This window comes from Chlamydomonas reinhardtii, chromosome 13, assembly GCF_000002595.2.
Source record: "Chlamydomonas reinhardtii strain CC-503 cw92 mt+ chromosome 13, whole genome shotgun sequence".
Classification (NCBI taxonomy): Eukaryota; Viridiplantae; Chlorophyta; class Chlorophyceae; order Chlamydomonadales; family Chlamydomonadaceae; genus Chlamydomonas; species Chlamydomonas reinhardtii.
In genome coordinates, this window is record NC_057016.1 from 574,193 (window position 1) to 585,711 (window position 11,519).

The following is an 11,519-nucleotide window of genomic DNA, read 5'->3' on the forward strand; positions in this document are numbered from 1 at the left end:
TTTGGGCTTTATTGATTGCCGTCAACACAGATATATGCGTAGGTGTAGTTAGGCTACTGTCTGGCCTGGTATGGCGTGTCGTGGCGAACGCGACATTTAGATGTTCGAGGTCGGCCCCGGCTCGATTCAATGCCCCCGGGTTACTCTAATGACCTTATGTGTGGTATAAGATGCTATAGGAAAGGTATTGGGCTGGGGACACGACCGGCCCGTAGGGCCGTGCGCGAGTGGGACCCGCTTGGTTGCACTGCTTGTTCTTGATGTAGCTAATGGTGCTGAACCTTATCTACTGTATGAATGTAATACGCATAGCAAGTAGTATTTGCGGCGGGGCCCGGGTAGTATAGGGTCCGGCGGATTAAATTTTTGGTACCCGTGTGGGTACTCGAGGCCCCAATAATTAGTTTCCAGTACCCGCGTCAGTTTCGGCGAATTATTTTCTCAGTACCCGAATGGGTACTAGTACCCGGTTTTGGAAACACTGGTGAGCGGTGTGCTTCCTCCTGCGTACCGCACGCACTTTTGGTGCTTGCCGCATGCGGAATTTCCATGCTTAACACATGCTAACGCATGCCACAACGCACAAACCCGTCCTTATAGTGGTGCGCGACCCAACGCCCACACCCAAGCTCCAATACACCGTCTAAACCGCAATGAGCCGCCCAAGACGTCACTGATCCTGTAACCGCTGCGAGATGTCAAGGTCTAGGGCTCCAGGCGACTGCTGTGGCCCCACAGCCAGCTCGCCAGAGGCCAGAGCGAAGCAGGACACACGCCGCCCGCTTTTGTTCGCCGTCAACGTCCCTCTGCTGCTGCTCGCGTACTCGTGTCACTCACACCCAGCCTGCAGTAAACACGACGCATGTTCGATCCCCAAACACGCGCGCATTCCCCTTCCAAGCCCCCTCACGGCGCCCGCGGTACCTCCTTACGGCACACCTGGCCCGCTGCGCCCAACGTATTCACCGCGAGCAAAGCCTGCCAACCCGCTGCTCCATCCAACTGCCCTCTGGCCAGCGCTTCAGCTGCCCTCCAGCTGCTGATGCCCGCTTGCCCACATGCCCAGCCTCAAACTGGACTTCGCCCGAGCTCCAGGCTCGGGCGTTCGCCCCAAGCCCCAGACGCAATCCGCCGCCGCGTTTCGTTCGCGGTGCGGCGCGCTAGTCTGCCGCCGCTGTTCAGAGGTGGTGCGGCAGGCTGGTTGCCTGCTGGGCGGCGTTGCCAATGTAGTTGGCGGGCGTCAGCTTCTTCAGCTGCTCCTTGGCGGGCTGCGGCAGGCCGTCAATGCCATCCACGAAGGTCATCATCGACTCCTGTGTTGGTGTGTAGTTGTGGGGGAAGGCATTCATAGTGTGTGTAAGAGGAAGTACAAGCAAATTTGGGCCGGGAGACCGAGTTCTCACACACTGTGCCATGCCCTTCCCCGGCGCAAGCGCACCAGCCAGTCAGTCGTCGCAGTCATTGATACCCCCACCCCACCCACCACCCACCCACCCCCACCAGCTACAGGCAAAAACGCACACGCGCACGGACACGCAAGCACACACACGCATGCACGTGCCCACGATACCTGCGTGACGCGCTGGCCGCGGGTGAAGGCCTTGAGCTTCTCGTAGGGCTCGGGCACGCCGTACCGCCGCATGACGGTCTGGATGGGCTCGGCCAGTACCTGGGGGCAGCAGGCGGGACGAGCGGAGCGGAGGGCAGGGAGGGGGAGTCAGGGGATGCAGGCGTCCCAACCAGTCCCTGCTCATGGGACCCACACCCCACCACAAGAACCCGTGTGTTTTTCCTCCTCCTCATGCCTGCTGCCTTCAGCAGCAATTGGCTACAGCGTCAATCATAAATGCAGACCCCCCCTTACACACACACACACACACACACACACACACACACACACACACACACACACACACACACACACACACACACACACACACACACATACCGGGGTCGACGCGGCTACAAGACGCTCGGTATCGGTAGGTATCCGTAAGTAACTCCGTCGCGCCGTCTGGGCGGGCTTCGTTTTGTTGTTTTCTTTTCAACACATACACACACACACACACACATACACACACACACACACACACACACACACACACACAACACACACACACACACACACATACACACACGCCACCCCTGCCCACCTCCCAGCTGTTGTCCAGGTCGGCGGCCAGGCGCGCCGTGTCGATCTGCAGCTTGGAGATGCCCTTGAGGCTGGCGGCGTAGGCCAGCAGCGCGTGCCCGATGCCCACGCCCAGGTTGCGCAGCACGGTGGAGTCGGTGAGGTCGCGTTGCCAGCGGCTGATGGGCAGCTTGTTGATCAGGTGGTCCATCAGCGCGTTGGCCAGGCCCAGGTTGCCCTCGCTGTTCTCAAAGTCGATGGGGTTCACCTTGTGCGGCATGGTGGAGGAGCCCACCTGCAGCGGGAGGAGGGAGGAGTGGGAGGGAGGGTTGGGAGGCAGGTGGGAGGTGGGAGGAGGCAAGGGGGACACCGGGAAGAGTGGGAGACCGCCGCCAATCCCCTCCCTCTCCACCTGACCCATTCAACCCTCTGTACACCCCCCTCCTCCTTCCCCGCTCGTTTTTGTGATTTGCACGCCCACCCCACGCGCACATACACTGATACACGTATACACACATACCCTCCGCCCCACTCTTCCTCTTGACTCATCCCCCATTGCATTGGGTTTGGTTTGATTTGGGCTGGTATCTACAACCCCACCCACCCACACGCCCCATCACCTCGCCGGCGATGGTGCGCTGCTTGAAGTAGCCCAGGCTGATGTAGCCCCACACGTCGCGGTCAAAGTCGATGAGGATGTTGTTGAAGCGGATGATGGCCGAGTACAGCTCGGCGATGTAGTCGTGCGGCTCGATCTGGGTCACGTAGGGGTTAAACTCCAGGCCTGGAGGAGGGGCGCGAGGAGAAGGAGAGGGAGAGAGCGGGGGGGGGGGGGATTTTCCAGAGGATGAGGGGAGCACCGTGGGGGAGCACCCTCACGCGTTGACTTGGCTGCTGACGCAACCCCTCTCCTACTGCGCAAGCACCAGCCGCATCAACGCCACAAACACGCCTTGCCCTCTCCCAAACCCGTTCACCCTCCTCCCGCGCTCCTGCCCCTCCCTGCCCTCCTCCTTCCCGGTCCCCTTTCCCGCCCCCCCCCTTTCTCAACCCCCTCCCCCTTTCTCATAGGAAACGAACCCTCACCCCGTTCCTCCGCCCCAACTACCGCCCACCCAGCCCCTCAGCCCCCCCCCCCCGCCCCCCCCCCACACACACACACGCGGCACGCACCCAGCGAGGGCACGAACTCCTCCGCCACCGCCTGCCAGTCCACCTCGGGGTAGGCGCTCATGTGGGCGTTGTAGTTGCCCACGGCGCCCGCCATCTTGCCCAGGTACGGCACCGCCGCCAGCTGATCGCGCTGGCGCTTCAGGCTGTGGGGGGAAGGGGGCAGAGGGGGAGGGGGAGAGCTTTAGGGGCAGGATGTAGGGGAGGGACGGGGTTCCAGGCGTGACTGAAGCTTTTTGTAGGGCCTCCAATCAATCGCGCAGCACCTCACATCGCCACTCCCCCTCTTGCCACACTCTATCATATTGTCCAGCCCCATCCAACTCCCATGTCCGCACGCTCTTATCCCTGTCCCCGTCCCCGTCCCCGTCCCCGTCCCCGTCCCCGTCCCCGTCCCCGTCCCCGTCCCCGTCCCCGTCCCCGTCCCCGTCCCCGTCCCCGTCCCCGTCCCCGTCCCCGTCCCCGTCCCCGTCCCCGTCCCCGTCCCCGTCCCCGTCCCCGTCCCCGTCCCCGTCCCCGTCCCCGTCCCCGTCCCCGTCCCCGTCCCCGTCCCCGTCCCCGTCCCCGTCCCCGTCCCTGTCCCCGTCCCTGTCCCTGTCCCTGTCCCTGTCCCAATCGCTGTCCCAATCCCTGTCCCAATCGCTGTCCCAATCCCTGTCCCTGTCCCTCCTGCCCCTGCCCCTGTCCCTGTCCCTGTCCCCGTCCCCGTCCCTGTCCCTGTCCCCGTCCCCGTCCCCGTCCCCGTCCCCGTCCCTGTCCCTATCCCCGTCCCCGTCCCCGTCCCCGTCCCTGTTCCCGTCCCCGTCCCCGTCCCCGTCCCCGTCCCCGTCCCCGTCCCCGTCCCCGTCCCCGTCCCCGTCCCCGTCCCCGTCCCCGTCCCCGTCCCCGTCCCCGTCCCCGTCCCCGTCCCCGTCCCCGTCCCCGTCCCCGTCCCCGTCCCCGTCCCAATCCCTGTCCCAATCCCTGTCCCAATCCCTGTCCCCGTCCCTGTCCCTGTCCCCGTCCCTGTCCCTGTCCCTGTCCCTGTCCCTGTCCCTGTCCCTGTCCCTGTCCCTGTCCCTGTCCCTGTCCCTGTCCCTGTCCCCGTCCCCGTCCCCGTCCCCGTCCCCGTCCCTGTCCCTGTCCCTGTCCCTGTCCCTGTCCCTGTCCCCGTCCCCGTCCCCGTCCCTGTCCCTGTCCCTGTCCCTGTCCCTGTCCCTGTCCCTGTCCCTGTCCCTGTCCCTGTCCCTGTCCCTGTCCCTGTCCCTGTCCCTGTCCCTGTCCCTGTCCCTGTCCCTGTCCCTGTCCCTGTCCCTGTCCCTGTCCCTGTCCCTGTCCCTGTCCCTGTCCCTGTCCCTGTCCCTGTCCGTCCCTGTCCGTCCCTGTCCCTGCCCCTGTCCCTGCCCCTATCCCTGTCCCAATCCCTGTCCCAATCCCTGTCCCAATCGCTGTCCCAATCCCTGTCCCTGTCCCTGTCCCTCCTGCCCCTGTCCCTGTCCCTGTCCCCGTCCCCGTCCCTGTCCCCGTCCCCGTCCCCGTCCCCGTCCCCGTCCCTGTCCCTGTCCCCGTCCCCGTCCCCGTCCCCGTCCCTGTCCCTGTCCCTGTCCCCGTCCCCGTCCCCGTCCCCGTCCCCGTCCCCGTCCCCGTCCCCGTCCCCGTCCCTGTCCCCGTCCCCGTCCCCGTCCCCGTCCCCGTCCCCGTCCCCGTCCCCGTCCCCGTCCCCGTCCCCGTCCCCGTCCCCGTCCCCGTCCCCGTCCCCGTCCCCGTCCCCGTCCCCGTCCCCGTCCCCGTCCCCGTCCCCGTCCCCGTCCCCGTCCCCGCGTCCCCGTCCCTGTCCCTGTCCCTGTCCCTGTCCCTGTCCCTGTCCCCGTCCCCGTCCCCGTCCCCGTCCCCGTCCCCGTCCCCGTCCCCGTCCCCGTCCCCGTCCCCGTCCCTGTCCCTGTCCCTGTCCCTGTCCCTGTCCCTGTCCCTGCCCCTGTCCCTGTCCCTGTCCCTGTCCCTGTCCCTGTCCCTGCCCCTGTCCCTGTCCCTGTCCCTGTCCTTGTCCCAATCCCTGTCCCAATCCCTGTCCCAATCGCTGTCCCAATCCCTGTCCCTGTCCCTCCTGCCCCTGCCCCTGCCCGCCTGTGCCCCTGGTTTCCAAAGGGATTGTTTACAACACCCCTTCCCCCCATCCGCTCCCTCTCTTACCGGTAGGCGAACACCGCCATCTCTTTGCCCATGGTGGTGGGCGAGGCGGTCTGGCCGTGTGTGCGCGACAGCATGGGCACGTCCGCAAAGTCACGGGAGAGGCGGCCCAGCTCGGAGATCAGCTTGTCCATGGTGGGCAGCACCTGGGGAGGGGGCAGGCAGGCAGGTAGGGGGGGTTGTAACTACCAGCCCAAACCAAACCAAACCAAGCTAAACTGGGGGGGGGGGGGGCGGGGAGGGGGGCTGGCAAGGTCAGAGGGGGAGAAGGTGACAGGCGGGAGACTGGGCGAGTGAGAAAGAGATTGCCCCATTCCAAAGCAGAAGCAAGCTCCTGAGCCCCACCCAGATTGCCGAAGCCGCCCCGCCGTGACACCGCACGCCGTATCACCCTGGCGTCGTCACACGCCCCAAGACACACACACGCACACACTTCCACACACCTCTCCTTCCCCCCATGCCCACACCCTCCCGCCCCCGCTGGGGCTGTAGCACGACTCACGTGGCCCTGCACCGCCTCCTTGAGCATCAGCGCGTGGCTCAGGTTGTTGATGTCCTGTTTGTGGCGGTGGTGGTGGTGTGTGCGGGTGTGTGTGGGGGGGGGAGCAAGGGGGTGGCAGGAGTGGACGCAGGTAGCAGGCAGGCAGTGGGGGTGAGTCATGATGCGCACGAGGCGCGGATACGTCATCCCAGCGCCGCGCAGCGATTCAAACGCAGTCCTTTGTGTGGGCCTTCCCTTTTGCTTTCTAACACGTGCCCTAGCTCTGCGTCTGCTCCTGCGTCTGCCCGTCCCTCTCACTATAACGCCTCTCCACGTCACGCCCCTCCCCCTCACGCCCCTCCCCTCACCCCTCCCCCTCACGCCCCTCCCCCTCACGCCCCTCCCCCTCACCCCTCCCCCTCACCCCTCCCCCTCACGCCCCTCCCCCTCACCCCTCCCCCTCACACCCCCTTCCCCCTGCCGCGGCCCCACCTCGCTGGTGCAGGCGAAGTGGGTGAACTCCAGCACCGCCGCCAGCTCGGGGTGGGCGCGGAATTGCTCCTGCAGTCGCGTGTCGCGTGTCGGGGGATGGAGGCGTTGGATGGGGTTTCAGGCACGCGCGACGCAGGCAGTTGCAGGGCTATCATCGGTGGTGTGGCGGGTTGGCCGCTTCTTGCCTCCCCCCAGACTCCCCGCGCGTGCGGCCAGCTGACCGCGCCGACGCACCCAGCTAATTACATCATCTGCCCGCCACCCCTGCCCCCTGTATCCATTTCCCGGCCAACCCCGCCCCATGGTGTTCCTGGTATACAAGGTCCCACAACAAAACGTCAGTCTTCCATGGACGGCTACCCCCCAACCCCCCCCCCCCACTCCACCCCACACACCCCTGCGCCAGCCCCTCCCCCCACCCTTCCGTCACACCTTGAGCACGTACTCCACGGCCTTCACGTCATGGTTGGTGGTCTTCTCAATCGCCTTGACCTGCGCGCGATGCGGCCAAACACACAGGGGGGGTGCGGGCGGGAGTGCACATCAGCAGGCCGGACATACACACACGCACACGCACTCTCTCGGGCGGGCTGTGCGGCCTGCCTCCTTGCGTTTGCGTTGCCCCCGTCCTTGCGTCTCTTGTTTTCGCAGCAACACTACTTCACTTGCGCGTACACGTCCGCCTCCTTGTATCGTCTCCGGCGCTTTCCCTCGTTCCCCTCCGCTATCTGCCCGGAACCCTTGAGTCCCCTCCCCGCTGTACCCCTGGACGTCGGCATTTCCATCTTTGATGTACCCCTTTCGCGTGAATGGCTCCCCCCCTCTTTGGCTGGTATTTGTAACCCTCCCCGCCTTTCCTTCCACAACCGCCCAATCTCCCCAGTGGATCCCCCCTCACCCCTGACACTACCCGTTTTCACCCCCCTCCTCCTTAGAGCACACGCGTACACACATGCATACACACATACACACACGCACACCCGCACCCGCAGCGCGATCTCGGGCGTGCAGCCCTCGGGCGTGCACAACTTGTCCAGCACGGCGTTGGCGGCGGCCGAGAAGGGCGGCACCTCGGTCACGGCGGGGATGCGCGACAGCTGCTGCAGCCAGCGGCACTCCACCAGGATGCGGAAGCGGATGAGGCCGTACTCGGAGAAGATGTTGCGCAGGGGCGCGCTCAGGCGGCCGTAGCGGCTGCGGGGCGGAAGAGGTGTGGGTGGGTGGTGGGGGAGAGTTAGGGTTTGGCACGGGTTTGGGGACTGGAGACGGGGTTCGGGGTCAAGGGAGGGAGAGAAGAGGCTGGAAGGAGGAGGTGTGGTGTAGTATTCATTGGGGGAAGAAGGTAGCGGGATGCCGAGTGGAGGAGGGATTGCTGGGGCGCGTAGACCGGGTTGGGCGGGTCGAGCAAACTCACCCGTCCAGCGGGCTGACCGCGGTTAACTCAGACAGCTCGAGCTTGCTCTGTATTCGATACCAAGAGTTGGGTTGTAAGAACACAAGGCCATGGCGGTAATCCAATTGCGTCCCGGGCCCCAATAAAGCAAAGCACCTCGATTGCATTTAACGCCAATTTCTTGCACTCTGTCGTGCCGCGGAGTTAGTCGCGCGCCCCAATTGACTCACAGCAGTTGCAGCAGGAGCCGCAGCATGGCTGGAAGCCGGAGGAGGCGCAGCCAGCGTCGCGACGGGGCGGCAGGGGCCGACACGCGACACAGGCGCGGGGAGGCGTGCTTGCCGGCGGCCAGAGGCCTCACGGCCGGCCACGCTGGACTTCAGAGACGAGCGGAGTGTCGTGTTCATGCTTGCAATTGTGTCAAGCGACTCGTTTGTCTGAGGAACGGGACGACCCTAGTCGACGCAAGTGATTGCTGCTTTAACAAGTGGAGCACTCGCTTCAAGTCAAATACTGTTAGGGAAGTGTGACAGTTTCACCACGCAGGTCGAGCGACACTGCAAACTGTTTGGGACTGGAGCACCATGCCAGTCGCCGCATGCCGAAAACGTGCAACGTCGCGAGGGTGCGTGCCAGCGTGAGGTACATCCGTAATAAATTGGAGTGTCACAATATCCGCTTCTAAACCGGGGCACGGCTTAATTTACCGTCGGTTTAACCAACACCAGCCTCTCGCCGCTACACCAACAGTGCGGTCATCGCGAATAGAGCGCTCGCGTCCATGAAGTGCCGGTTGTTGTTTGGATTTACTGAGCTTTTGGGACCGTGAGGTCTATGACTCTCTCCCGCACACCATTCCATCAATTCCCCCAGCAGCAGGAGCGCCATGTCTCCCATACCGCCGTCTCCCATACCGCCGTGTCAACGCGCTGCACTTCCCAGCCATGCCCTTCAGGCATCCACCAGCAAGCAGCCTCCATCCGTGTCCGGCCTCGGACACCAGGTGTCCACCGGTGGGGTAACGGGGGCGGGAGGTGATGGGGAGGGGGGCTGGAGGGGGAGGGGGGCTGGAGGGGGAGGGGGCCTGCAGTTGCAGAGCGGGGCTCCTCTGTGAGGACCCGCGTGGCGCAGCCAGCGACCAGCTTGGCAACGCCAGTCTCGGCCATTTTTGGGGATCGTGAGGCTCCTGTAAAGGGCAACCACTTCACGCGGTACCAGGCAGCGTCCTTGCTGATGGTCTTCCCGACCATGAAGGACGCCGCCAGCTGCCGCCAGCATGGACGACATTATAAGGCTTGAGCGATGATGACGGGGCTTGAGCGAGCGATAAAAACGGGTTCCAAGGAGCAGAAGTTGCGCTTTGACCAGATGACCGCAGACCGCAGATGCAGCATTTTGTGGTGCTGCTGGCGCTCGCGGTGGTCATCATCCTAGGGCTGCCGGCTAGCGCTCCGATGTTTTTAAATCCCCCTAAACCCCAGCAGCGCTTTGGGCATGGTGGTCTCCGCCTTCGTCAGGAAGACGTAGTGTCAGTAAGATGAAATAGCAATGGTTGAGAAGGGGCGCTTCCGCCGCGCAGCCTTGAGGGCGGAGGCGGGTCGCTGGGGCTTGCAGTATGTGCGAGGTTGCCGAGTTCCTTACCCGCTGCACGTTCCCACTCATCCAAGCTTGCAAGACAGCCCCTTCGCGTCGGCGTGGGTCTCCCACTCGGCATCTGCACGCATGGCGGCTGTGAAGGAAAGAGCTGCAAACCAGCGGCAGCAGCCATTGGCGGCGGTGATGCGCTCCAGCAACGCCTGGGCCGTCATCAGGTTCTCGGGCTTGCTGTAAAAGGCCTCCAGAAGGGACGCGAGGGCCGCGCCGTCGCCCGCGGCGGTGGCGGCCGTGGCGGCGGCGGCAGTCGGAGCGGGCGCGGGCGCGGGCGCCGCAGCGGCGGCGGCAGGGGGCGAGGCCGGTGCCTCGGGCGCCCCGGCCGCGCCGCCCGTAGACGGCGCGGCGGAAGCCGTCGACGCGCCACCGTCGGAGGCGGCAGAGGAGGCGACCTCAGCGGCAGCTGGGGCCGCAGCCGGAGCCGCGGGAAGAGCCGGCGCAGCCGACACCGGTGCCGGTGCTGGTGGCGCCGCCGGCGCGGCGGCGGCGGTGGCGGCGGCGCCGCCCAGCATGCTCTGCAGGTTGCTCAGCATGGCGGGCGACAGCGCACCCGCGCCGCCCTGCCCACCCGCCGCCGCCAGCAGCACCGCCAGAGAGTCCAGCGACGGCGCCGCCGCCGCTGCCTCCGGCGCAGGAGCCGCCGCCGGCGCTTCCTTGGCGGCACCGTGGCTGCCGCCCAGCGCCGCCGCCAGCATAGCCATGGCGTCAGCGGGCAGAGCCTGTGCCGCCGTGGGCGCGGGCGCGGCGGCGGCGGCTGGCTGCACCACCTCACGGCACGGGGCGGGGCCGCGACACGGTGCGCTGCCACTGCCGGCGCTGCATGGGCGGGGTTACGTGGGGCCATGCCATTGCGGTTTGAATGTGTTGGGGGCGGCAAGGCTGACGACGGCTAATGGCTGGATGGGGCATGCCGCGCGGCCCGCACCCCATCTCATGCACGTGTCGCGGCCTGACCTGATCGTTCGGAGCCTGACCAGCGGTGTCGACATGCATGAGTGGACCTTGCCAGCACATTTACATGGACGTTGTCACATCCGGTCATAATACTTTGTAGACACAGGACGGAAGGAGCGTGACGGACTGGCTGACTAGGCCGAATAAACTCAACAGCTGTCGTCGTGGTGTTGTGGCCGTCGTGTTGGGCTCCCACTGCGTGTGTGGACACAGCGGCATGCGTGAAGTGCTTAAGCTAGCTGGTATTGTGTTTTTGACGGCAGGCACCCGCGAGCGGCGTTTAAAGCGGAACCCACACGTCGCATTGAGGCAGGTTCTGTGCTGGTAGGTGTAGGCGGCTTGAGTAGGATTTGCGTACGGATGGAGCTCTGCTGTACAACGATAATAGGAACCGTACCTGGTAAACCCAGGCGGTGCAGCCTGCTGTATTTATGTACGCGACAACATGTGCTGGACAACATGTGCTGGATAAAAGCCGTGTGCGACGTGTGCCATGCATTTGCTGCTGTGTGCGTGCCTGATGGGGCGGTGGTAGTATGGGCCTGTGTGCATATCTGTGAGTGTCGAGCGTGAGTGAGCATGTGGAGCGTCACAATCGCATTATTGTGTTGGGACTTGGCATGGGGCCGAGTCGGGTGCTGTGCTGGCGGGCCTTGCGTGCGGACGTCTGGGAGCTGATGTGCATGCAGGCATATGAATGCGGGTGTTACAGAGTTGCTCAGCCATGATGGCTTGAACAGCGGCCGTTGCACCCAGGCATGCAATTACCGTGCACGGAGTGTCGGCTGAGTGGAGTGAGTGCCTGGGAGCGTCTTTCTGCTGCAACCGACAGAGTATCTACTGGCAAGATGCATGCTGACCACTGTCCCGACAAATCGAGCTATCGACAAGGGTTCTGAATGTACGGTTGACCATGGTGCTGGTTGAGTGTTGACCAATGCGGTCTTGCGGACTTGCGCTGACTGCGGTCAACAACGGGGCAAGCAGGAGCTGCAGGACTGCGCGCGACCGCAATGCCGTCCAGCAGTACCGTCCAGCCGTTTATCGTGACGCCCAGCTAGTGCCCTGGGTGTCTCTCCGAC

The 11,519-nt window shown here is 64.8% G+C and overlaps 2 protein-coding genes across 2 annotated transcripts; one reads left to right on the forward strand and one right to left on the reverse strand.

The window, feature by feature from the left end:
• Window positions 1–345: 345 nt before the first annotated feature.
• CHLRE_13g565450v5 (uncharacterized protein) lies at window positions 346–8,480 on the reverse strand. Its single transcript, XM_043069265.1, has 12 exons — window positions 8,064–8,480; window positions 7,855–7,901; window positions 7,427–7,634; window positions 6,873–6,932; window positions 6,441–6,509; window positions 5,970–6,023; window positions 5,471–5,613; window positions 3,305–3,447; window positions 2,752–2,915; window positions 2,154–2,426; window positions 1,571–1,669; window positions 346–1,313 (listed from the first exon to the last, which is right to left on the reverse strand). The coding sequence occupies exons 1-12, from the start codon at window positions 8,238–8,240 to the stop codon at window positions 1,179–1,181; spliced, it is 1,572 nt and encodes a 523-aa protein (XP_042917240.1). The 5' UTR covers window positions 8,241–8,480; the 3' UTR covers window positions 346–1,178.
• A 370-nt stretch (window positions 8,481–8,850) lies between these two features.
• On the forward strand, window positions 8,851–11,482 carry CHLRE_13g565484v5 (uncharacterized protein). Its single transcript, XM_043069266.1, has 3 exons — window positions 8,851–9,426; window positions 9,667–10,279; window positions 10,538–11,482. Exons 1-3 carry the CDS (start codon window positions 9,382–9,384, stop codon window positions 10,573–10,575), a joined length of 696 nt encoding a protein of 231 aa, XP_042917241.1. The 5' UTR covers window positions 8,851–9,381; the 3' UTR covers window positions 10,576–11,482.
• The last annotated feature ends 37 nt before the right edge of the window (window positions 11,483–11,519 follow it).